The sequence below is a fragment of the Danio rerio genome, chromosome 8 (genome assembly GCF_052040795.2).
Source record: "Danio rerio strain M-AB ecotype USA chromosome 8, GRCz13ab, whole genome shotgun sequence".
In the NCBI taxonomy this organism is placed as follows: Eukaryota; Metazoa; Chordata; class Actinopteri; order Cypriniformes; family Danionidae; genus Danio; species Danio rerio.
In genome coordinates this window covers 32,856,218-32,883,299 of record NC_141028.1, presented here as the reverse complement: position 1 = coordinate 32,883,299, position 27,082 = coordinate 32,856,218, and the positions used below count along the sequence as shown (strand labels likewise).

Here is a 27,082-nt window from a genome sequence, read left to right as displayed (position 1 = left end):
TAGCTATTCATTTTAATAAGCTGAAGCGTTTGCTAATATATTTGCTGCTAATATATACTATTTATTTTGTCTTTTGTAAATATTAATAATAATAATAATAAACATATAACTGGTAGTTTAACTGTTTACTTACAATGAAATAGCTCCAGAAGAACCAATTAGCTTTGAGTAAATAGTGACTACATTTTCATTTTTGGGTGATCCAACTCTGTAAGGCCCATAGATACAAATAGTCATTTAAGCATGAATACTGTAAGTCTGAAAAGCAAACTGCTATTGTTCAGAGTTTGAAATACTCCAAGTTGTAATCAGAATTCATTAAGAAGATGGGTGTGAATACTGTATTTTTAGCTGCAACATGGGTTCATTTAATGTCCTTTTGTTTCCCAGCACAATGTGCTTTTGTTTGGAATAACTCGAGCTGGATTACAGTGATGCAGTGAATCATTTCAAATCAAATCAGGCTGTAGTCTGCCTGCAAATGAGTCAATCTGAATCAAATGTATCCTCTCTAGATTTTTTCATCCATAAACAGTGGTTGTGAGTGTTGTTTGAGGTAAAATGCAAAATAAATTGTCAAATCAAAGTATATTTGTTATCCGTATACTCAAAAAAAAAAAAGTTTGCTGTTTGTTCAAACTGCTTATAAAAATTAGCTGAAACTGCACAATTCTTGAGGTTTTTTTTTGCGACAACTTAATTGTTTTATTTTTAATCCACTTAAATGTGTACACTGTAAACAAATCCTGGTTGCCTTAAATTTTTAAGCTGAATCAAATGAACTTTATGAGTACATTGAACTTATATGATGTTAAACTGACTTAAAACATAACTTATAAAATTAAGTTATAACATGATTAACTTATTTTAAGAAGTGACAATGGACCTAATACATGTACTGTCATGGCTAAATTAACTTAAAAGTGAACTTAATTCATGTTGTTACAATACAGATTGTGTGGAACCAAACATTTTTTACAGTTGGGTTTTAAATATACACACGTATATTTTTCCTTTGCGTTTGGTTTGACACTCTTTGATACATCATATGTTTAGTTCAGTTCAGATGAATGCTACCCTAAAATACTCAAGAAATCTCTTGAGATGTACTAGTGCACCCTTTAACCTGAAATCTTTGGGGACTTGCGGGATAGGCTGGGAAAAACACAATGTTAGGATTCATCAGACCCTTCAGCGTGTGATCAAGCACAAGAGCCCAAGAGATGGACTCTCCCGGGATGAACACTTGATGTGTCTGCGTCTGGAGGCTGTGTTTGGAATGAAATCATTTTAAAGACTGGTCTCTAAGCTATATAATACTTGGCCAATTTGTTTGTTTATGTTAAATATTTAAGCAATAGGGTTAAGCCTCGGGTTAATGTAACCTAAAATTCTTTCCAGCAAAACCATTGTAGTTAATTTTTGTTTCAAAATATTGTTTATTTTGCATATTGATAGACTGTAAGGGCTCTATTTTGATGGTCCATGCGCAGAGCACAAAACGCAGGGCGCAAACGCTTTCAGGGAGTGTCAGAACGCGTTTTTGCTAATTTAAGGATAGGAAAATCTGCTTTGCGCCGTGGCGCATGTTCTAAAAGGGTTGAGTTTATTTTCTTAATGAGTTATAGGTGTGTTTTGAGAATAAACCAATTAGAGTTTCATCTCCCATTCCCTTTAAGAGCCAGCTGCGTCGCGCCAAGAGCGCATTCGCTATTTACAGGACGCAAAGTAAGTCTAAGTGGAAATAATGAGCATTTCACAAGCAAACAGTTAACAGTTTTTTTAACAGAAAACTGTTAAACAGAGCATCTACTGCGTGAGAATGAGAGGTAATGGATCTACTTTCACATTCGCTCTTGGATAGGGAAACCTTTACGCACAGACATCAATTAGTCTATAATTAATTTAGTTTGTTAACTTCAAATATTCCTTTCAAAACTATTTCTAAATTCAGTTCTAATTTCCAGCAAACGAATAAATGAACAATAAAAACGAAGTGAGCTCAAAAACCTGAGTTATATCCTAAAACACATGCTGTGCCCCATATGGTCTAAAACCTGACAGGTGGGCAAATCTAAGCTTGTTTTTAATAAAACAAATATAAATATGGATATAATAAATAATACTGCTAATAATAATAACATTATACAAAAGCAAATTGTTATGAATGAACTAAAAAAGCCTCCCGAGATAAAGAAGACATAAAAGCAGTGATTTTTCATATTTATGTAGGCTAGAAAATAATGTTTTGTAATATTTTAATCCTTTATATTTATATTCTATATCTATTCTTATTATATCCTATATATATATCCTTAATATTTACATTTTTTCATATTTAAAGATATTTGCCTATTGCTCTCTTGTGCGTATTAAGCAGCGGTAAGCGAGGTGCAACTCTGCGCCGGAGTTTAGACCGGGTTTGTTTTGGTCTATTGAAAAATCTATTATAGTTTCTCAAAATAGCAACGCGCCAGCGGTCCACCTCAGAACGCCTTCCTTTTTAGACCAGAACGCCTATGGGCGCACATATGAGCGCTAATGCATTTGCTATTTAAACAGCGTAGCACAACGCCTCAAAACGACTCTTGCACCAAGCTGAAACTACCAAAAGACTATTGCGCCACGCCTTGCGCCACACTGCGCCGGGTGTATGATAGGGCCCTAAAACCCAACAGTCAACTTAATCAAATGAAATGATTGTAGTTAACTCAAATCTGACTGAAAGTTACTAATTTGAAAAGAGTTTTGAACTTAGTGTTGAAGGTAATGGGTTAATTAAATACCTCATTACTTCAACTGAAATGGAGTAAATTCACAGTACTCATATAGATTACTTTTTAACTCAAATGGTTTGTAGCCATTGGTTTCCTCAGTTGGTTTGAGTTCTCTTCATTTATTGGGTTTTACTCTGCTCAAATTGCTTTGTTTACTCAAATAGATTAAGTTCACACTACTTATTAGGATTAGTTTTTGAACTTAAATAGTTTGCAATCGGTTCCCTCAAATGGTTAAACTGAGTTACCTCAACTCTTTGGGTTTTACAGTGTAAGTCTTTTGATTACTTAATTTCAGCATGTGTGTATTTCAGACTACATCAGGCTGTGTTTGAACAGGCACTGACACCAGGTGCAGAGCCAAAGCAGAGATCATTAATATTCATGACCTTTCCAAATATAGTCAAAACCAATATTTTCATTCTAGAACAAACTGGTCAAATGACAATCGTTTCAGGTAGAGAACCTTTATGTTCCGAGCATGTGGGCTATGTGTAGGCATTTAAATCTGATGGATTTAAGTTAAGTAAGATGCTCCTATACTGCACCTTTGTTGTGAATGAAATATGAGCTAAATTATAATTATACTAGACAAAAGGGACCAACAGTGAAATATTTTGAGATGTATTTTGCTGTTTTAACACGTATGAAAACCAGGGCGGGAATTAATATCAATCTCCTCATAAACAACAGACGAGTTTGATCTTTCACTCAAGAAAATTGACAGTAAAAGCTGAGTGATATGACGAGATGCATAAACATGCATTAAACACTTATAATCAGCAGTTAACCTTTCACAATACACACAATAAACATATAAAAAGATAAATTCAGGGGTGGTGCTGAATAAATGTTTAATCTGTAGATCTTGCATTTTGATGCGTAAAACATATAAATAAGAGACCAAGCCGAAGGAAATGAATCTCGCATCTTGCCTCCTGACAAGCTGTAAACAACTGAGACACATGGCTGCCTGCTTCAGAGTACTACTCCTTTACTATTCCTGCCTCTCCCATCCTCAAATAAGAGTACCACATACATAGTATGTTTAATACAAGCTTAGATAAACTTAAAAATAAGGAACATAACAATCATTGTTGTAATCTCACTAGATAATAAATATTAATGATCGTATGTGGATTGTCAGAATCTGGGTTTTGTTCCAATTGGCCTGTTTATAATACTCAGAGTTTATACATGAGAACAAGGAAACAATGGTGTTTGAGGCATTTAATTCATTCCCATGTACTAAACTCTTATTATTCAGCTATTCCTAGGTATATTTAGATTAAATTGAAAAAAAGAGATCATGACAAGAGAAATCAAAATAGCCTTTTTAAAGAGGTTATTGTAAAAATAAATCAACCTCCAGTTTAAAATGCACTCCTCATTAAATGTATGAGAATTAATAGTAAATAGTCCAAATTGAAATATACGCTGTACTAAAGTCTGATAGACCCTTTTCACATTACTCAGTAGCGAAAGTCGTCATAGTTGGGTAAACTTAGAGGGCAGTGAATTGGAGAGTACAACAATTTTTTTTACAATCCTATTAACTGAAACAATAAAAGAAAAACTCTATAATGGTGTTATCAAGACTTTCAGAAAAAGGGAAAAAAAAATTGTGTGAGACTGATAACGGCAGTTAGCGGAGAGAATTACGTCAAATTTACTCTCAGCCCCATAAACCCCATTTGCTTTTTGTAATTTAACACAAAAGATGGTATAACACATTTGTAAATGAATATAAATGTAAAAAATCTAAATATTTACAACTTTTAAGGATTTAAGATTATGATAACCGTTAAACGCGTCATAACAGTCTTGTGAAAAGGGTCCATCACACATCCTGTGATCAATTCAAATGACACCTCATGGGAGATTATTTTAGGGTACAGTTACAGAAGGGTAGTACACTTAAAACCAGAAAGATTGAACTTTTTTGAGGAAACTCTCATGCAGACAACAGTGTTGTTAAAAGGATTACTGTTCATATTGATATGCTCAAATGACCAATAATAACAACACTATGAATCTGCACATACATATATGGCTCTATGCCATTGTTGTTTTGGTTGTCAAATAATTACACTGACTATAGACTGAACATGTGGACATATATGACATCACCATTTTGACAAACCTGCACACACAGACATTAAATTACTAATTACAAAACTTTGCACTTTGAAATAATCGTCAAAAGTTTGTGTTGTCATACCCAAAACAAGGTTTTCATGTAAATGAATGGCCAAAGTGCATGAAAAGCTTTGATTTTGTTTGAAACATTACAGTAAATCTCAGTGAAATTTCATTTCAGTCAGCCATGTCTTGCTCTTTAATATGTTTCACATACATTATTACAATACAACATCAAACTGTACTCAGTCCTGAGCTTTAAAAGGTCCACAAACATGTGACATCGAAAAATACTCATCTTTCATATTTCAGCCTACTGTTCTTTGAGCAGCAAATAAATAATCATTCAAATCCACCAATAAGAGAGTATCATTCATCAGGAAACCTCCGTGAGTTCAACACAGTGAGCTGTCTGTACATACAGAGCTGATTTAATATGAAGCGGCGAGGACAAATCCTTCCCATCCGTAATGTCTAATCCAGCATGCTTCCTGCACGCAAGGCCCTCATTATTCCCAGTGAGCGGCGACTCCGGATGCCTCAGTGCCGTGTGTCTGTAGGAATTACTGATTTCTATTGGCTGGTTGTCTAAAATGGAGTTTTCAGTGCTTACTGGCCTGTGCGTATGTCCGGGTTCAGCACTTTCGCAGCTGCTCGTGGTGCTGCTCTGCTCTGCGTACAGTTCGCGCACCAGACCGTTGACTTTAATCCGGAGCGAATCCGCTACGCTCGTTCGGGTTGAAGTACGAGTGCTTCCGTTGCATGAAAGAGGCTCCCTTCTGCCCAAAATATGATAGCGGACGATCTTCCGGAAAGTGTGTCTGAACTCTCGTATTCTGTAGGCGTAAATAAAGGGATTGACCACTGAGTTTGCGTGTGAGAGGATTATAGCCAGATACATGATCAGAGCCGGCGGCCGTTCACATTCAGGGCAGAACAGAGTGAAACAGTTGATGATGTGAAGGGGCAACCAACAAACGGCGAACAAACCAACGATGATGGCTAGCGATTTCGCCGCATGGACTTCTTTCTGTAGGGTGGAGCGGGACTTGAGTTCACATGGGATGGCTTTGGACTCGATGCATTTAAGTTGGTGGCGAGCAGCCATGAAGATGCGTAGATAAATGGCCAGCATGAGGAGCAGAGGCACCAGAACGCAGGCGAAGAAGTTGAAGTAGACCATGTAGTCCATGACCACCACCTCCTCGAACAAACACTCCATCATGCCGGGTGGGCAAGTGCCATTGTGGCCCTCTTGTAAGCGGGCTTTGTGCCAGCCCAGCATGGGTGTTAGACCGATGATAACTGACAGGACCCAGCAGATCGCGATGATGCCTCTGGCGCGCTGCCCGGTTACTAGGCTGTTGTACCTGGAAGAGTGAAAGGAAATTATGTTGAAAGAAGAAGCATGTTTTTTTTTTTTTACTCCCTGACCATTAATGTTTGTTCCACATTGTCTAGACTGCACATCTAAAAGGTTCAAAGTACTGACACAAGTAAACAAATGGCAGCATGGCTGTAAACCTGAACACCTCTTTAAAACAGTTCACGTCATGCTGGAGTTATGCAATCATCAATTTCTTATAGGAACACCTTTAATGTTTTTCTCAGTCTTTGGATCTTCTTACTGCATATTTTCAATTCTCAATTTATAATCACAGCTGTTATATACATATGACCCTGCAGCCCAAGACCGATTACTCACTGAAGCTAAGCAGTGCTGAGCCTGGTTAGTACCTGGATGGGAGACCACATGGGAGCACTAGGTTGTTGTTGGAATTGGTGTTAGTGATGCCAGCAGGAGCACTTAACCTGCGGTCTGTGTGGGTCCTTATGCCCCAGTATAGTGAAGGGGACACTATACTGTCAGTGAGCGCTGTCTTTCGGATGAGAAGTTAAACTGAGGTCCTGACTCTCTGTGGTCATTAAAAATACCAAAAGAGTAGAGTTGTAACCCCGGTGTCCTGGCCAAAATTCTTGTCATCAGCCCTTACCCATCATGTCTTCCCAATCATTCCCATCCACTGAATCGTCTGTATCAGTCTCTCTACTCTACCAATAGCTGGTGTGTAGTGAGCGCACTGGCTGCCGTTGCATCATCCAAGTGGAAGCGCTTTGGGTGTATGGCTGTACATACAATTACTTTCCCATCTTACTTCAATAATTGCAACTGAATTAGGTGCTATCAAGCCGAACCCAGTTTTCCCCACCAGAGCGAGTTGAGGCCCGCTCTGTCTAGGCATGGGAGTAGGGGTGTAACGATACACCAAAGACACGGTTCGGTTCGGTTCACGGTTTTGGAGCCACGGTTCGGTTCGGTATGGTTCGGTTTCTGTTTGCTGTGGGGTTAGGGTTGATGTCATGTTAACAGCAATGCTAAGGGACAATTCACTTAATAACAAGAACATCTTACCTTTTTCTTTATTAACTTTGCCATCACATTTTTAGTACAGTCAGGATACCCGAGTAAACAACTACAATTAAATAAATACCTCCAATAAAGACTAGTCAGAAAAAAAACTATTCTCCTTAGTGCAGCCATCTTAACTAAGTAAACTAAAATTAAATAAATAACTGCAGTTTAGACTAGTGAAAGATCTTCTTCAAAAACACCATAATATCCACATTCTCAGATGAGAGGCTTGATTGATCGCTGTGCAGACACAGACGCTCATTTTTGTTTATCTATGGTTTCAGTTAGATAGATAGGTTTCCGTTTAAATTAATGAAAAATATACATATAATGTGTTTGTAAAGTGTTTTTACATGACACATTCACCAGTAAAATACATTGCAGTTGTGTCTGAAACTAATGTTGGGGTTGTAGCCGGCTGTATGTTTGCCTCCCGATCTCTCTCTCTCTCTCCCGCTCCCTCTATGCCGGTCATTTATGTAGGTCCGCCTTCCTACAATTTTTGATTTCCCTCACATTGTGAAATTACCCCACTTTTTAAATGTTTTTTCTTGTAAGTAAGTTTCGTGGAACAGTTAAGACAGACAGGCGTGCGCTTTGTCTACGACACAAATTCTATTCTTGTACTCAACTGGAAAACCAAAATGTTTCCACACAGATGACTTAAATGTGTCTGGGGGATCTGCAATCTCAGTACTATGTGAAGCAGCCATCCTGCGTCCAGTAGTAATGAGTTACATGACATGATGTGCACTAAAATACTAACTTTAGAATATAATACTTAGAACAAAACCTCATCATTACTAAAACAATTTAATCAAATGTGATAATAAAGATGTGTTTAAATTGGTTCAATTAGTTAGAGACAAGTGACGTCAACCTCAACAATGGGCAGCAGGGGTCGTGAGAGTACCGCGGTACGCCACGAGAGTTTCGCAATACGTAACGTGGTTGGTGTATCGCGATTTTTCGATTCGGTTTTAATATCGTTACACCCCTACATGGGATGATAACCGTTTTCAAGGAATAACGCGGTTTGGAAAAGTCAAGGTTTTAAAACGTCCAAAGTGTTTGCAATACCGTTTCTAAGGTATGTGTACGATTTTTTATTTACTTTTTTTTGTTTGTTTTGTTTTTAGAACATCAATATCTCCAGCAGAAAAGATGCTGTTTTAAATTTAAAATTAAACAAATGAAGACCGCAGAAGTCAATGATTCATTTAGCCCGACAGGTTTACTGCTTCAAAATATTTTAAATGTTTCTCAAAATGAAATATACTGTGTTCAAAATGGACAAAGTTTTTGTTTTTTACCCAGACATTTAAAAAGAACATTTTAGAGCGATAATCATGATTCTGTGAAATCGTGATATTTTTATCCAAGGTTATCATACCGTCAGAATCTTTGTCTCTCTGTCACATAGTTGCATTTTTATTAGTTGCAACTGTGACTTTATATCTAATAATGCAATGTATTTATATTTATCTGACTGCGTGAAATCAAAATGTACAATGTATTTTGCTAGCCCACGTTATTATTCTTAAGGTAATAAATCTGTAATTACCTTTAGAATTGGTAATTAATAAAAGTTACTCCACTGAAAAAAATAGTTTGTGGCTATGAACTATTTCCATTTTTGGATTGTCGGTTCTTCTGTTGACGTCAATCTGAGCGCTTCTATAGCAACTGCATACACTCTCATGCCGTTGGTTTGCTATGAGTGAATGATGCACCAAAATGAAAGCCCCGTCCCCTATTCAATATTCTGTTTCAGTTGGAAGTACATCAACATACTGAAAGATAAGTCTCAGCAACTTCCGGTTCACGCTGGCTTTAATATCTAACAAAAGTGCTTTGCAATGTTTTGTTCGATGTGTAATGTTATTTTAACTGAAACATGACGACAAGGACAATAGCAATAATTTATATCACAGCTCTGTAAGTGAGAGTTGTTGAGCTCAAGCGCATATAGCTATTGTGTCCGGAAGGTTTAATAAGAAACTGAAGGATGAGGTGATGTCAAAATAATCATTGATCTTTTTAGGCTGAAGTGACAATATGTTTATATCTTCTTATTGTGACTTTTGCACTGTTTTGGAGTTTATAAATATTCTTCAGGTTAACATAATGATACTAACTTCTAAAAATCGCATTTTATTTGACTTCACAGGAACTTTAAAATGGCTATTTTATGTCTCGTAATGAACAAGTTTTTATCTTGTAATTGCTAGTTTACAGTGTTTCTCAAAATATATCCATAATCACAACTTAAGTATATTAAATATTTCAAACAATTCTGGGTATTTCTATCACTTTTTTACCTTGTATGCTTTGTTTTTTTATCATTTTAAAATAAAAAATAGCTCAGATATTTCCACATAATTATGGTAATTCTGGCACAATGCGAGCACTGCATTAGAACAGCCCTGACACGACTACAGTGCTAATGATCCTAGCATCCATTCACAGTATTTCCAGCAAACTCTCCCATTGGAGCACTTAAAAAGCAAGAATGTGCTCAGAAATGTCAGCGTTTGGAACAGAAATCTATTTTCAGAGTCTCGTTTTGGGCCAGTGTGGGAGAACAGCTGAGTTCCTTGGCCTCTATTTGTCTCATTCTCCAGATGTGGAAGTTCAATGAGCCACAATGAGAAAACATTATCATCCCCCACCCCAAACCTGCTGACAGGACGTGGACACACACACACACGTGGTCTATCACAATATCTCTCTAACACCAGCAGAACTGACTATTCCAAAGCAGACCGAGATACTATTAGCCCAATATTCACCCAGTCTCCATTAGCATGTTAGCTGGGTATTTTGAATATAGTTTAACTGAAAAAACTAGCACGTATAAAAGACAAAAACTGAAAGGAACACTTGTTGAGGAAATATGTTTAAACTATTAGCAAAAACATTCCAGAGTAAATCAGATCTTAAAGGGCTTATGTTCAAAGATGACCTCAAAATCAAAAGATCCTGCGGAGATCTTGCTTTATTCTCAAATTATATTCTCACAAAAATAGCCCAAAAATCTGATGTCTACTGGAGAGACACAGTGTGTCCTATTACTGGGACCATAAATTAACTTCATGTTGGCCTGACAAAGGGAAACAGTGCCATGTGTGGTTCCAGAAAAGACCAGTTTTAACCAGCACCAATCTCCACATTGGCTAAAGGTGGTTTCCCTTTTTTAGGAAGCACATCTTAAAGGATCACGAAACACCAAAACACATTTTTTTTGAGATGTTGACAGTCATATATATGTCCCACGTTGCTAAAAAACACTATTAGGACACATATAATTAGCTAATAAATAATAATTGGTCGTTTTGCGTTGTTTTGAGCAAATTTGTTCTTCCGGAAACAACTTCATTAACCTGTTACAGTGTTCAGAGAGGTGCCACAATGTGTTGCCAACTGTAATTCAAACAAGTAAGAGAAGAATTGAAGACATGGTTCGTTAATGTTGTGTTTATAAATGTGCCAAAACAAAAGTTTTGTTTCCATTTCCTCGCGATAAAGCACAGCTCACATGGAGACCTAAGCAGTTGGATTACAGTGGTCTGCTAACATGCGTCAAAAATACTTTTGTAAGGAAAAATTTAACCTGAGAGCTTTTCATATCTGGAATTGGTAAAATCTGGATTTGCTGCTCGTCTTCTTTTAAGAAAAGACGCGGTTTCAGTTTAAGTTTGTGTCCTGTCTCTACGAATTTGGTAAGTGTGTGATCAGTGTTCTTTGTTGTATGTTTATTCAGATGGCAAAGTTAGTTAGTATCGTCAGCAGTACTCTTTTAGTTTTTAAGACATACAGTCTTTGCACACTGAAGTCCGTAAGTTTCATACACATTTTTTGTATTTATATGCGACACATACATCGTCACGTACAAAATGAGTCCAATGAGTATTAATTAATCCTTTATGAAAAACTCACCCACTTTCCAGGCTTTTTTTAAACTAGAGATGTGAAAAACGCCCTGCTGAGACAGAAGCGGGGAGGTTAATAGCCCTTTAAGGAAGCCTATGCTGGTTTGCTGGGGAGTTTGGTCAGGCTGGTTATCAAGGGGATTTGGTTACATTTCAGCAAGACCAGCTGAAGACCACCTTTAACCAGCAAAAATCTCATGTGTAAAACAATAATAATTAAGTTAGTTAGCTTGTTTTCATTGATCTGCTAGCCTGCTTGTGTTAAAGGATTTACTGGGATTTCAGTCACATTTCAGCTAGAGCAGCTGAAGGCCAGATTAAACTGCCCTGAATTTTCATAATAGTTTCCCTAATGAAAAAAAACATTGAAGCAGTCTAGGCTGGTTTGCTTGTCTTACCCATCTTCCCAGGCTAAATTTATAGGAGGTTCAGTCATTTTGTAGTTAAAGACTTGCTAAAGGATCATCTTAAACCAGCATGTATCTCCATACTGGCTCAAGCTTGTTTTATTGCTGAAAATCATTGAAGCCGGTCTAAAAAGGTGTCAGTCGATGTTCCATGTCAGTCGATGTTCCAGCCTGATAAAGATGATTATAAGCCACTTTCACACAGTGATATCGGTAAATATTAGGAAAATTAACGGAATGACTCTACCGTTAAATAAAAAAAAGCAATGTTCACACAGGCAAGGACTTTGCTGAATTTTTCCGCAAAAGACCATTCACACATCCATTCCAAAATACTGGTAAATTCTGACACCATTAACCTGAAATGACCTCTAAACGGCTGCGCTTGTATTTGTAAACATAGAAGGGGTTGGGCTTTTGTTGATGGTTGATGGTACATAATGGGCCTGTTTCAGTAAGGAGGTTCAACCAACTCGGCGTTTAAACTTAAACTCTGAGTTGATTCAGCGAGAGATTTAAAACTCAGAGTTTTCAGTTTCAGAATAGCGGGTCTGAGTTAGGTCAATCAACTTTGAGTAGACTAACTCAGAGTTAAGCGCGCACACCGCAACTATAAAAAGGCATTATCATAAAAAGCGCAGACATTACGAGTGACTATGGCAACATCTTAAAAAGAGATCACCATTTCTTTCTCCAGCTGAACTTGATGTGCTCATGCAAAGTTATCGCAAATATGAGTGTATATTTGAAAAAAGCAACACCACTGCATCAGTGAAACAGAGACAGTAAGCGTGGGAAAACAGCTGCTCAAGTTAATGCATAATTTTACATTTAAAGTATTTAAGTATTTAAGAATATTAAAATGAGTAACGTTATGTGTGACTTTTCATATAAAAAATGTTACACGTTCCCAATTTTATACACGTTGATCAGTTTAATAGATGTAAAAATGCACTTGTGTCTGCCTTTTTTATTGATCAAGTGATAGAGGTTGATATGACATTAAGAATGTAAGCGAAACTAAACAATTGTTTTTAGAAACAATAATAATCCCATTAATCTATTAACAGTACATGTCCCTGTTAAAGGTCAGTGAATTTAAAGCTAATTATTTATTAAATAAGGACAAGCCATTCTCGTACGTGACGTTGTTCTTTGTGTGACTGAAATGTAGGCAGTAGCTGTTTCCATCCAAATATTAATTAAATTCATGTACAAAACTGGAAAATCGCATAAAAGCTAAGCGAATAAAGCAGCGTTTCCATCCAACAAGTCCAATAGAACAAAATCATAACTTCTTGATTAAACATGTACCAAATATCAACAGTAAAAACAGACTTTACTGCAGTAGAAGAAGCTTCGTCAATCTTTTCTTTATTTAATAAATGTACTTGCGCCTCAGAAGACAATGCCGACACACAATGAACACGTGGGGCCATTTGAAGCCATGAGACGTGGAGAACAGATGTTCTTAACATGCTCCAGGCGCTCTGGAGGTCATTAATAATATAATAACATTAATACTGAAACGGTTAAGGCATTTTAGAATGACCAAAACATTTAAGATGTTTTAGTGTGCTCAGCCAGCTGGTTTGTCCAATCACATTTTCATCATCATATAATCTCTTATCTTATTTTAACAAACCTTTTTTTATGCACATTAATTTTAGTAAAAGTGTTTTTATCGTAATATAGGCACATTTCAATCGAATAAAAGTTTATCCTACTCAGTTATACGCATGTTTTTTTATGCGTATTTTCAAAAGTTATGTGAATCATGACGTTTCCACCCATTGTTTTTATGCGCATCCCCAAAATGAGCATTAAAATAGGTAGGTGGAAACGTAAGGCTAAGGCGAGAAATACCGCTTCATCTTTAAAAAAGGGGACGGGACCGAGAGAAACTCAGAGTTTAGAGAATAAAACCTGCTCCTGACCAGGTTAGATTCACAGAGTAAGTTACCACAGTAAATAACTCTGAGTTAAAGTTACCTCTCTTTCAGAAACAGTCTTGACTTACCCTGCTTTCTCCAGTTTAACAAACCTGCCATTCTGAAATAGAAAACCCAGAATTTCTCTTATTTCCGGGTTAAAATACTCTGAATTTTCACTTAACCTCCTTTCTGAAACAGGCCCAATATGTGTGTGTGTTGGCCTACATGGACTCCTTCACGTGCACAGACGTCAAGCAGCTGAAGCACATAAGCATTTTAATGATAATTTTTAACACAGTAGGCAATAAAAAGGAAAATAGAAACGTTATGTGAATGCGTCTGAATGTTCTGATTGGTTGGAGTAGACGTTATAATCGTGAACGCACTCTTTCCGGCAATGTTCCTTTTGCGTTTACACATCACAGCCTTCCAGTAAATTATCGGTAATTTTACAAGTTCTCTTTCCTAAAAATTGCCTGAACAAATCCTGTTCACACATTATTCCTTTACAATAAATTGCCGGTAATTTTCCGCAAAGGTCTGTATGTGTGAAAGGGGCTATAAAGGGTTTTAGTTACTATTTCAGTGAGAACAGCTTATAAAAATAAGCCACCCTGTTTGTTTGTTGCTCTTAGCTGATCTTCCATCTTTTAACTGGCTCTAGCCGGTTTCCTGCTATAAACAACAGCTTAAAGTCCATGTGTGAACCGGAAGTTGCAGCGACTTTTGCAGTGTTATTTCAGTATGATGATGTACTTCCAACGGAAATGAAATATTGATTAGGTGACGGGGCTTTCTTATAGTGCATCATCATTGACTCATAGTAAACTGTAAAAGGGGCAGAGTGTAGAAAATTGTAGCTGAAGCCATTAAACTCACGTCAACAGGAGAAGGACCACCACTCCAAACGTGGAAGCAAATGGTCAGACTTTAATTGAAAGTTACCAAAAAAAACTTTTTACACCTAAAAAATAACAATGTGCATTGGCAAAATAAACATTAAACATTTTAATTTCACTCAGACTAAATTGGTGTTTTACTCTTAGGTGCCGTCCCTATCAGATTTTTAAATTAGCTTAGAATTTTTTTATTGAATTTTAGATTTAGGTCACTTTTTACCAAGGTCAACTCAAAAAAAAAAACAGGAAAGCAACAAAGGCTGGTTTAAACGTGCACTTATGCTTGTCTAGCTGGTTTGGTGATCCAAAAATGCAGTTCAACCAGAAAGCAGAATCCTCATTAAGCTGGTTAAAAGCCTCACTGGGGACTTTAAGCAAGTGTCAGAACAGGCAGAAGTATTTCCCTGAGGTGATATGAAAAATATGAACCACAAAATGTAATCAAAACCACATTCAACACATATAAAATACAATCAACAACTCGCAGAAACACCCTTCACTCACCTAAGCGGGATTTTGATGGCAATGTATCGGTCAATGGCGATGGCCAGAAGACTAAATATGGAGCTCTGGGTCAGCACGAGGACGAAGCAGGCGATGAACAGGCAACCATAGAAATTTGCACAGAAACCGGTACTGATGACGATGGAAAAGGGGATGGCCAGCACACCCACCGCGATGTCCGCCACGGCCAGTGAAACAACAAAGAAGTTGGTGATGCTCTGGAGGTTGCTGTTGAGGCCCACTGCCCAGCAGACCAGCACGTTGCCCAGGACAGAGAGCAGGGCAATCAGCAGCTCCAGAATCATGTACAACACGTCGAAAACATTGTTCAGCATGGTGAGGTCGCTGGGGAGAAAGGACCATGCCTCGCCTCAATGTACATAGCTGCAGCTCCACGCAACAGCCAACTCAGTGTCAGCCTTACCAGAAGACTTTAGACGCCGATGTGTTTGTAACAGAAACAAGAATCTTTCAGCCTGTTGAACTGCCAATTGGATCTGTGCAATAATTCAAATTTAAAGACAGGAGAAAGTTGCGTCTTTGCTTTTACAGAGATTCGGTAAATAAAAACGAATGAACAAATAAAAATCCATTATGATCCCATGTGATGGTCCAGTCCATGTTCCTTGTGTTCCTTCATTCAGTACTGCACTGCATTCCCTGGAGAAAGAATCAAATGATGTCATCAGCCTCAGAAGATAAAAACAGATGCAAGATATTTATTTTTTTACACTTTCAAAGTAAATTGTATTAAAAATAGTGTTAACTGCCCAGATTCGATTTGGTCCTTTATCCCACATAATATATATAAAAAGATTGGAGGTCTCAAATTTTTGTTAACTTGTAGTTTTTCTCCATCCAAACTCCCTATAAAAGTCTCTAAATTTCATGAACAGGCTCTTTTGGCATGGAAATTATGTTCCATGAAGCTATGGAACAACGAAAGTATCTTAGTAAAGAATAAATCGATTTTTTTTTAAAGAATTGGCCTGAAAAAGATATTAATTACCTTTGAGATTTATTTGATCCACAAGGGAACTTGTTTTGTGGTTAAATATAATTTCCATGTACCTTTAGTGGTAGTTCTACCAAGAAGACTTAATGCCACGTCACTCATCACAATCAAATTTTCTTCTCCATCGTTAACTAATTTGCAGAATTATCTTTGTGACTTAAATTGTTTAATTACTACTTTACAAAATGTTTACAGCAAAAAAAGTGTAAAAACTGTGAGATTTTATAAGGACTTTGTAAATATTATTTAATTTGATAGTTTGCCTCTGTACCCTGTTTTTTTTAATCTTATTTTTATTTGATTTTAATTTATTTATATATCATTTTCCTAGTTTATTATTGTACTTGATGTAATCCACTATTACGGTTAATATGATTGAATTATTAAAACAATTTTTTTTTTGGTCAGATCAAATACTTTAATCATTATTAGTGCTGACAATAGCTATGTTTCCATCCAAAGATGCAAATTATATTTTTGCACAAAACTAAATTATCGCGTAAAAGTTGTGCGAATAAACCAGCGTTTCCATCCAACGGGTCAAAGAGAACAAAATCGTCACTTCCTGATTAACTGCCACCAAATATCAACAATAAAAACGGAATTTGCTGAGGTAGGAGAAGCTGACTGAATCTTTTATTTATTTAATAAAAGACATGTCGAACATGTGATGGCATTTAAAGGTGTCAAGATGTGGAGCACAGATACTTTTGACAATTCTGGAGGTCATTAATAATATAATAACACTAATACTGAAACAGTAAAGGAATTTTGACCAAAACAATATTTCAGATGTTTTACAATTTGCTCAGCCTGCTGGTTTGTCCATTTACACACATTTTCATCACCACATGATCTCTTATAAAATATCACATGACTTCTTTAATGTGCATACTGGAATTTGTTCGATGAAAGTGTTTCCACCGTAGTTTATGCGCATCTTTTCTTATCAAATAAAAAGTTTATCCTATTCAATTTTGCCTATTCAAGCGTTTTTCAAAACTGATGCACATCTTGCTGTTTCCATCAACTGTGTTTTATGCGCATATCTAAACTGCACATAAAAATAGGTGGATGGAAACGTAGCTACTGACAACAACAGAGTTTACAGCGGCAATTCAAAGGGCAAAGAAGCAGCACAAGTAATATATATTAGCAATAAGATTATCCCATGATCTCACAATCAAATTATGACTCTTTGTCAACATTAACTCAGTAATAATACTGAGCTTTTCCAGACTCAAAGTGCTTTCTTGTAAAAACAAATGGCGAGCGAGCACCTTGCAAGGCTAAGAAACACACGGCAGCACAAAAGAAAGCTGAAGTGGATCTCAGGCTTTACACTGAGCAGACGCTGAGCGGTGATAGCCAGAAGCTCTTCTTTTGTTTTAGTGTTTATGGGAAGTCATTCTGAAGAGTCTGCGCTATTTACCCTGGAGTGTTCCCACACTGCTGAGAGACTCACTGAGGTTACTCACCTCTGGAAAACATGAGAAAACAGCTGCTTCCCTGCATTTACACACTGTTTTCAAACGTATAGTACTTTTTGTGCACATATCAAAATTATTAAAGTTAAAAGTAAATTATGTGCAATAAAGATTATGTCCATTATTTTTTGTATTTATTCATTCATCCATTTCCTTTTGGCTTAGTCTCTATTTCAGAGGTCGCCACAGCGGAATGAACCATCAACTATTCCAGCATATGACTTACGCAGTGGATGCCCTTCCAGCCAAAAACCAATACACACTCATTCATACTCGCACTCATACACTACAGCCAATTTAGTTTATTTCATTCACCTATAGCGCATGGACTGTGGCGTAACCGAAGCACCCAGAGGAAACCCACGTGAACACAGGAAGAACATGCAAACTCCACAAACAAATGAAAACTAGTCCAGCCAGGACTTAAACCAGCAACCTTCTTGCTGTGAGGTGACTGTGCTAACTGTGAGCCACCGTGTTTCCCTGCCGTTTATTATTATTTTTGCGGAAAGCACTATACAAATAAACTTGAAATAAAAATGATAGAACTTAATACTACTTATTGTTAACTTATTGTTATAAGAAAAAATAATAATATAGAAATATCACTATAAACAAGTAAAGTTACTGGATGCTCATTTTCTTTTCTTTTTTTTTTTGTACACAGCCACCAGTGTTTAACATTAACTTTTTTTATCACCAGCCACTGTGGTTAGTAGTTTTCCAACATTACTAGCCAATCGCCTTTTTTACGAGACACAATTTTGTTGTTGGGAAAATATATTAATTTTATATGCATAAAATTTGACTTTGGCATTCTAAAATTGTTTGATTTAGATTTTGAGTTATGTCCACATGCCTCCTTTATATCCAGGGCTCACAAAATCTGGTTTCCCAACATCCCGGGGCTTTGCTTTTTCCAGTCGGGCTACCAGAATCTATCTCCATCTGCCTAAAGGGCAAGTGGGAGTAAAAATATATTTTAATGCCTTTACGTTTATTAAAAAAAATTATAATCATAAAATGTGCTGTGCAGCGGATATGGCAGCAATAAATGCACTTTTTATTTGAGAAAATTCACAATATAAATAAACAGTTACATCTCTAATAACTAAATAAGAGCACACAAACACTCGTCACTTTCACATGTTTTAATTTAATAAATAATGTATTTTCTATTTGGGCTACTTAAATTTAGATTCAGACTACCAAAAACTGAAGAGTGCCTGCCTGTAGCAGGCTACCAGGGGTTTAAACATTTTGCGAGCCCTGATTTCACTTTTTGTGTGTTGTATATGAGCTTGCTCGATGAGCATGAGTAAACAGTGCCGAAAAGCAATTAGTTTTTATTTCACGTGACTTTTGAGGGATCAACAGTAAGGATTTGCCTCATTTCTCTCTAACCACACCAAGATAAATAAACAATTCTTAGCTCAAAATAACTAAGCAAAAGAAATCAGGTGATAAAACATTGTGTGTGATAATGAAAGGATGATGACATGCACACATTTAACGTTAGGCCCATTAACAATCTCTTGGAGGAATGGTGAAACAAAAGCAGCAACCGCTGCTGTATACAAAAAAAGACATTTACAAAAATCTCCAGCTCTTAAGAGCAGCGGGACTGTGGGTGCGCGAGTGTTGTTTTTTTGTCCAGTGCGTTTCAAAGTGGACCAATAACACGAGTTGCCTTTCCAGGCACGCTTGCTTCGTGCTAGGAAACATTTCTTTTAAAAACTTTTAAACACTTGTGTACATCACATCAGCTGTATGTGTGACACTGAAGCTTTCATCAGCGAGTGAGAATCACCTGTGTCTCACCGCGTGCATGTTCATCCTCTCATTCAGTATATACCTGATTTCTACACGCAAACACAGGTATTTTTATTTTCATCATCTCTCACACTGACCCAAAACTCTGCTTTTTAAAAAAACTACAATTTAAAAACAAACTTTAACCAGCCAAGGTGGCCAGTGGGAGTGCTAACAGTTGAAATCGACCCGCATTTGGCAGGTGATAATGTCAAGCCCTGACAGTCACAGACAATATATTGTTTTGAATGACTAAAAACATCAATAAAAGTAAGATATCCATTTTTACCATCTACAGAAATCTATTTCCCAAAACGTAATTTGAAAGCTTATAAATAAAAAAACACTTATGAACTATGGACAGTTTTGAATCAACAGATATCAGGGTCAGTAAAGATTCAATGAAAATGTATTTTTAAAGACTTCAATGTTAGAAAAACTATTTTAAAGACATATGAACTGTATGTTAACAACATTTTAGTTTTCTCCCGCAGAAATTTTTTCTGTTCTTTTATTTCTCTCTTTTAATCTGATAAACAAATTTTGCAAACATTAAGGACTACATTAGCATACTGATGATGACCTCTTTAACGTGCAATAACGTCTGCTACAAAATGCTTTATGACAACCTGACAGTGCTCAATCACAGCTACATATCTCAAAACAAGATTCTGCCCGACAAAAAAGAGCAAAAATGAAAAGAATGTGAATTGGTGACTGTCGTATAAAGTGGGGGAGGCAAAAATGATTGTAGAAACAGGTGAGAGAACAATAAACTAGCAGATCCTGAAGCTCAGCCTCACAGCCATTGATATGCATCTTTGAGAATTTAGGGGACGACAATGGGACGGGTCTTCGCAACACTGGAATGAAGCCTTTGATCAGTTTGATCAGTGGTCTTAGGATTCAGCACAATATTCAAAGGGACAGCTCACCCAAAAACCAAAATGTCCTGATCGTTTATTCACACTCAAATGGTTTGAAAATGTCTTTCTTCTACTATTGTCTAATATATTGTAAAGTTTACTCTCTATTTACTTGTGCTCCAGCAGATGAGTCTAAATCTTTATGCGTTTCTTTCTTCTGTTGAACACAAAAGAGGAGATTTTGATGAAAAGCCGAAAACCTGTAACCATTGACTTCCATAGTATTTGCTTTTCCTACTATGGCAGTCAGTGGTTACAGTTTTTTTATTTTTTATATATCTTCTTTTGGGATCAACACATCCAGGTTTTAAATAAGTAAAGGATGAGTAAATTATGATCAAATGTTTTTTTTTTTTTGGTGAACAACCCCTTTAAGTGCCTTGACATACTGTGCCAACATCAGCCTCAACAGTGGACCCTTGTGGATGGACGATGGAAAAGATTGCAGTCTGCGTCCATCCATCATCCAACACGGTCACAAATATCTGGCAAATATCTCTCCAGAATATCAGGGTTTGAAAGCAAACCAATTCAAACAGCTCCGAACAAACAGATGTACTTCAGCTGTGTGTGAATGATGGGTTTATAACCGCCTCACTCTTTTTACCTCAGCTGAATGATAGGATCATAAAATGAAAAATGACCATAAAACGCTTCATTTCTCAGTTCAAAACCTGTTTTGATTCCTACGTTTAATGATTTGTTTGATGTTATGAATTTGGAGCCAAAATGTGGGACTAGTTTGGAAGGTACAGAAATTCTGGTTATGAAAAGCTGCATTATTTCCCTATAGTTTTCCAACATCAGCAATAACTGTAAAGCGCCTAAAGTGAGAAGCAAAAAGTTTTTAAAAACATCTAAATCTGGATCCAAATTGCTGAATGCAGTATTCTTAAAGCTTTACGTGTATCAACATTAAAAAAACACCACTGTGGCAAGACCATCAATATTTTATGGTTTATTATTAATCTGATGTTTTTAGCCATGCGTCATGCATTAGTTTCAAGAAACATAAGACTTTTGCAAATATTTTATTTATTCTTTGCATGATGCTTTATGTTAAACTGCCTTGACAAATTGTAACGTTGCAGAAATTAAGGTATAGATTTGATATTTTACCTTAAATTATAACTGTTATTTTAACATTGTAAATTGTGCATATTTCATTAAACTATTTCCATGCATTATAATTGTAGTAATCAGTACAACTGTTATTCTATTTGTAGCTACGGGCTGATATTAGCAACATACAGAAAACAGCCTACAGAATAATGTCAAAATTTCGTTATTAAAACACACTTTTAGCAGAATTACATTAACACTGCTGTTGTGAACACACACTTTGCTGGTGTTGAAAGCTCATGGGTGATACAATTTGGTACACACTCTAAAGCTCAATTATAAATGTTATCGGAAAAAATGCACTCCAGTGTGAAATATGTATTTGTGTTCACAGAATACAGTAAGTATCTATCCAAATATCTAATCAAATATAAAGTGTACTATACTCGATATTATAGTATACAACATGCTGCAGCATCTGCAACTGATCTTTCTTTTTACTATAAACTGTGGTGTGTTGAAAATAACATACCGTTTTAGAAAACTACAGTACTAGGTTTTGTCTATTACTATAGTCGTATTACCATAGAAACGACAGAATTACCCCAACATATGAATTCAGCAGTCAGCCCTTTAATACAGTATGGTTCAAAAACACCAGGTTATTTACTATCAATTAATGTAGTATTTTTAATAAGAAATTAAATGTATAGGAGTAACTTCTAATTAAACGAGTATTAACAAAGCAGAATGGCTGCATTTAAATAACAAGAAAGCTCTTCATGTGCATTATTTGGCTACTTAAAAATACCAATTCATATTAAGGAGTGCATGCTTAAACGGCTTACCATGCTAGTTTGCGCTTTATAGACTTTATAAATTGGTAAATTGTATTCAAATCAAATTAGTATTCACAGTTAAAGTAGCTGCACAAAAGCGTTTGTCTAAGGAATCTATCTAAATGACAAAACTGTGAAATAATTGGTGTGGTTTTGTAGGCTAATGATTTGTTTTGAAGTGAAATATTGATGCCTTAAAGGATTAGACGCGCTTTAACCAATGGAAACAATTTCACCTAAATGGCTGATTTCAACATTGAACAGCCAACACAAGCTGTGGGTGAATTACTTAATTTAGACGTTTAACGTTAAGCAATAACAACTTCGCGTTGTAAACATATTTAGTTAGTTGCTGATTTCAACTTACCGTCAGACTTGACAACTCCTGGAAAGAGTGAATAGGATAATAAAATAAGTAGGGGATCCCATTAACGTAACAAAGGAAGAAAAGGCAGCTCAGTGAAGCAGAAATATAAACCCGTGTTGTCCGTCAGTGGTTCTTGATTGGTTATTGATTCTTTCGGCGCGTTCGTTCAGGCGGCTGACTGGTGCTCGGTCACAGTCGCGCGCACTGAGAGATGACAGACATAAAGACCCCCACTGAGCCCGCGGCTTGACCAATCCAGAGGCAGGGGCTTATAATTCCACACCGGACCAATCTTCACTGATACCTTTGGTTCCTGCGCTCAAGTATCACTGAAACAACTGAGCGGCTAGCGCCGTCCCTTCTGTCATTCAAATGAAAGGACACTGTCGAGGATGGATGGATTATGCAAAAGTACGTGCAGTATTCAAATTAGCCACTCGGGTTTTAGTGTCGACTATCGTCATGATTTCCCAATGTAAACATACTGTCTCTTTAAATTCTCATTTAAATGGTTCTTAACTATGTTAAAAACGTACAAAGTTCACGTAAGCTCGTATTAATTAACGCAAATGAAGGAATAAATATAATGTAGCCTTTTCCCTAGCACTCAACCTTTCTTTAGGGACTACTTGAGAAAGCAAGCCCCACAGCTAAGCCAGCAATATTTAGGTCAACCTGGGTTCCATTTACACATGACATTGAAAAGAAAAAAAAATCAATCGTGGCACAGACAATAGGGCTTTGTGCTGGAAAGCAAGCCAATTAACTGGTCTCATTCAGGAAAAAATGCAATATTTTCCCCCTATGTAACATCTGACGTCATATCTAATCTTAGAAATGTACTAATCACACACCCATCCTTTAAAACAATAATGAGTGAGAAGTAAACTCATAAACACCCACCGTCTCCTTTTCTCAGACCTTTAGTTGGTTTTAAATGACCTGTTAAAGGCTTTAAGAGAAAGCCTTCTAGCTAAATGAGAGGGCAAACAAGATGCATTACAGCGTTACTTGAATTTCCGGTTCAGAAAGGGGCTGGAAATGAATCAAGACCTTTTTTTTTAAAATTTTATATAAATTGTTCCTAAAACCCAGTTGATCAATATCTGAGAATACAAAGGTGACATGTGACCATGCCGAGGGACATAACTCTGGCTAATTAAACGTAAAAAAAATAAGACAAAAATACATTTACGCTGCACTTTTAAATATAAAATCTAAAGATACAGGAACTGCTTTTGCAATCTATAAATTTTGCAACAGAACTTTCCAAACATCCTAAACAATACAGTGTCAAGCAAAATGGCCTCCCTGTGTATACATTAACATAGTAGCATTTTTATCAGTCAAGAAAAACTGAAAAGCTTCTAAAATTTGTAAATTATTCTTTTTTTAGGCCTATTTATGGTCACATCCTTTGACATCAGGAGTTATTTTTAGTTGTCTGTGGTCTGTGTTGAATTAACGTTTGAGTTGAAGAGGACCAGAATTGATAGGAAAGTGGTTTGGGTGGGTAAGGATGTGTTCACATGTGGTTTGGTCAGATAAAAATAAGGTTCTGGTGCAACTGCATTGTTATTACAGCTTCCAAGTGTGAACACAAATAATGAACAAACCAACAAATCACAAGGCATAAAATAACAGCATACTGATTGCACTTCACATTTATTTATAAAAAGGAAAACATTTTACCCTTTTTATTAAGATAATGCTCTCATAATGATAAAAAAACCTAAAGAAGTATCAGCAAAAGTTCAGCAATCAAGACCAAAAATAAACTGGTGTAAAACAACACACATCTACAAGCAACCAAGCTGAAGACGCCTTTCTGCTGTACATTTATATTAATATGATGGAAGCACATTAAACGGAAGTATACTGAATGTAGGTCCAACTTAACATGTGCCTCTTTTTTTAGCAAATCAAACTGATATGAGTCTCATGAATAAAATATTTGGTCAGGCTCTATTTTGGATTAATATTAAGTCATTTATGACTAATGAATATGTAACAATGGTCCAAAGGTGAAGTAACTAAAAAACAAAGAGGGAAAAACTACTAAACTGTAATGTAGTTTGGAATATATCTTTAACGCTTACCAGGGAAACTGAGCGTTTGTCTTTCTCTAAGATGATCAAGACCTACAAATGTCTGCTTCGTTACACACCCTGGAATTTGAACAGGAAATATTTTAAACTATATTAAATGGAAACATTTAATATCCTATTTTAAGAAGTGAAAGCCAAACCTTGTTATTTGTAATTCTAATATGTGTATTACCTTTGAAGTGTCATTTTCAGAACGGCGGGAAGCTTCAAAGTCTTTCATATGCGTGAAAAGAGAGCAAAGCCTGAATTCAGCACAGCTGGAAAACAGGATATACGTGACAATTATGATTATTCTCGCTGCAGAAAACCCTTATATATCAATTCTCAAATGCACTGGAATGTAGCTTCATTTACATCTTGAATTAGTGCATGATTTCTGTGCTTTGCAAACAATAAAATGTGCGGCTAACATATCAGGAATCACACTATGATTGATAAATACCGATAAGACTTTCTTATCCTGAGAAAGAACATACCATTCGATTAGTACAGAAGGAAGTTAGCTTAACTGCGTCACAAACAAGAAGACATTGTGACATGATTTTTGGTATACCATTTCGGACTAATATACTGGACAGTACATGCAAATCCGAATATAGTGTTTACTACAGTATTTTACTGTTAGTGAGCAGCACTAATGTCATATGAAATGGCTCAACGGGCTACATAAGCTTATTGCTGACCTCCTTATTTAATATGTAGTATTTCAAGCCAAGATCTGTCACAGTCGTTACGTAAAGGCGCCCATTTCAAAGCAATCGCTTTGAAAAAAATCAGCAAATAATTTCAAGCTACTAATCTCGTGTGCTATATATTGTACGATTCTCCTCTAGTGAAGTGCTTCTTTCCATTAGGCACTGCTTTGAGCAATCCGCACGTCTCGCTCGTGTTGCACGGTTGTGAATTAAGGTGAAGGACTTGCTCCAAACGCCGTCTGGACGCAAGAACTCAGGGTGACGAAAGGCACGGGGTCGCAAGCGTGTCCGACTGACTTCAAATCCACAGACTCAGATCATCCACACCAAGAATTCCATGTATAGTCTGTAGTGTTAAGAGTCTTCAAACAGTGAGCCGAAGCTCCATTATCAAGGCAAACTCATTCTGGGTTAGCGGCTGAGATCCAAAATCAAAGTATCATATCAGTATACGCTAACAGAATTTGTCCTTGTGATGGGGGTGTAACGTAATGTGACTTTGTGCTAGGGTTAGGCATGGATGATATGGTGAAGAGTTGAACTCGGGTTAGTTGGCGGAAATCTGTTGCACTGGGTGTGGCAGTTTGTGAATGGACATGTGCTCAGGTCTCAAAATACTTGTAGATGGAGGTGACGTAAGTCATAACACTCTGCCAGTCCGGTCTTTCTGTATGGACCATGTCATTGATGTCCTGAAACAGAAAGAGAGAGAATTGTGTCACTTTTCAGATCTCAACTGAACAAGAAGAAATCATTGAATCTTCATGGTTTATTATATTTATATAATATATATATATGTATATATATATATATATATATATATATATATATATATATATATATATATATATATATATATATATATATATATATATATTATGACTTAAAAAAAGGTTATTGCACAAACACTAGCATGTAACACTTTAGTTTGAGTACCAATTCTCACCATTAACTAGTGGCTTATTACCTGCCTATTATTTAAATATTAGCTGTTTATTAGTACTTTATTATGATCTTATTTTACATCCCTAATTCTACCCAATACCTAATAGTGATGCAGCGATTATAGATTCGAGTTGTGTGATTATAGTCTAAGGAATAATCACAGTTTCACTGTTATCACGATTACTATGCAGTCCTTAATTTCAAAACACTACTAGTTTAGTAAATCACATGAAAACTCCTTATATTTTAAAGTGTTATTTATTGCTTATCAGTAACCAAATAATGCATCACATAATAATAATAATAAAAACAAACAATACTCCATTTCTCTTTAGACTTTAAAAATAAGTGGAAAAAAAGATTTTGGCATTTAAACATCAGTAATAATTTTGATAATAAATGACAGTGCATTGAATAAATAAATAAAAAAAAAATTAAATAAAAAATAGTTTTGTCTAATGTACAGTGTAAGTCAGAATTATTAGCCCCCGTTTATTTTTTCCCCGATTTTATTGTATTTATTTAACGGAAAGAAGATTTTTTTTCAACACATTTATAAACATAATAGTTTTAATAACTTGTTTCTAACAACTGCTTTCTGATTAGGCAAGTTATTGTATAAAAATGGTTTGTTCTGTAGACAATCGAAAAAAATAGCTTAAAGCTGCTAATAATTTTGACCTTAAAATGGTTTTAAAAAAATTATAAGCTGCTTTTAGTCTAGCTGAAATAAAAGAAATAAGACTTTCTCAAGAAGAAAAAATATTATCAGACATACTGTGAAAATGTCCTTGCTCTTTTAAACATCATTTAGGGAAATA

The 27,082-nt window shown here is 36.1% G+C and overlaps 2 protein-coding genes and 1 long non-coding RNA gene across 6 annotated transcripts in view; 1 reads left to right on the top strand and 2 right to left on the bottom strand.

The window, feature by feature from the left end:
• Nucleotides 1–3,614: 3,614 nt before the first annotated feature.
• Nucleotides 3,615–22,719, bottom strand: adora2aa (adenosine A2a receptor a). Of its 2 annotated transcripts, XM_087263578.2 has the most exons (3): nt 22,514–22,719; nt 15,006–15,665; nt 3,615–6,286 (listed from the first exon to the last, which is right to left on the bottom strand). In XM_087263578.2, the coding sequence occupies exons 2-3, from the start codon at nt 15,338–15,340 to the stop codon at nt 5,293–5,295; spliced, it is 1,329 nt and encodes a 442-aa protein (XP_087119704.1). In that variant the 5' UTR covers nt 15,341–15,665; nt 22,514–22,719; the 3' UTR covers nt 3,615–5,292.
• LOC147842655 (uncharacterized) lies at nt 20,603–24,305 on the top strand. Its single transcript, XR_015498099.1, has 2 exons — nt 20,603–23,319; nt 23,508–24,305. It is a non-coding gene; the product is annotated as an uncharacterized LOC147842655 (long non-coding RNA).
• The window catches only part of specc1la (sperm antigen with calponin homology and coiled-coil domains 1-like a), a 63,710-nt gene continuing 60,789 nt past the window's right edge, over nt 24,162–27,082 (bottom strand). For 2 of the 3 annotated variants that reach the window (XR_015497184.1, XM_087263583.1), the window contains exon 17: nt 24,162–26,008. Coding sequence is in view for 2 of the 3 variants with exons in the window: in XM_087263583.1 (XP_087119709.1) it covers nt 25,919–26,008 (90 nt within the window). In the remaining variant the exon portion in view is untranslated. 3 annotated transcript variants of the gene reach the window in all.

What these genes read in the sequence shown, in the direction of transcription:
- adora2aa (XM_087263578.2), bottom strand. Translation starts at nt 15,340, where the DNA reads ATGCTGAACAATGTTTTCGACGTGTTGTACATGATTCTGGAGCTGCTG. An exon ending in GCCATCAAAATCCCGCTTAG is followed by an intron (nt 6,287 to 15,005) that starts GTGAGTGAAGGG and finishes TCACTCTTCCAG; the next exon opens with GTACAACAGCCTAGTAACCG.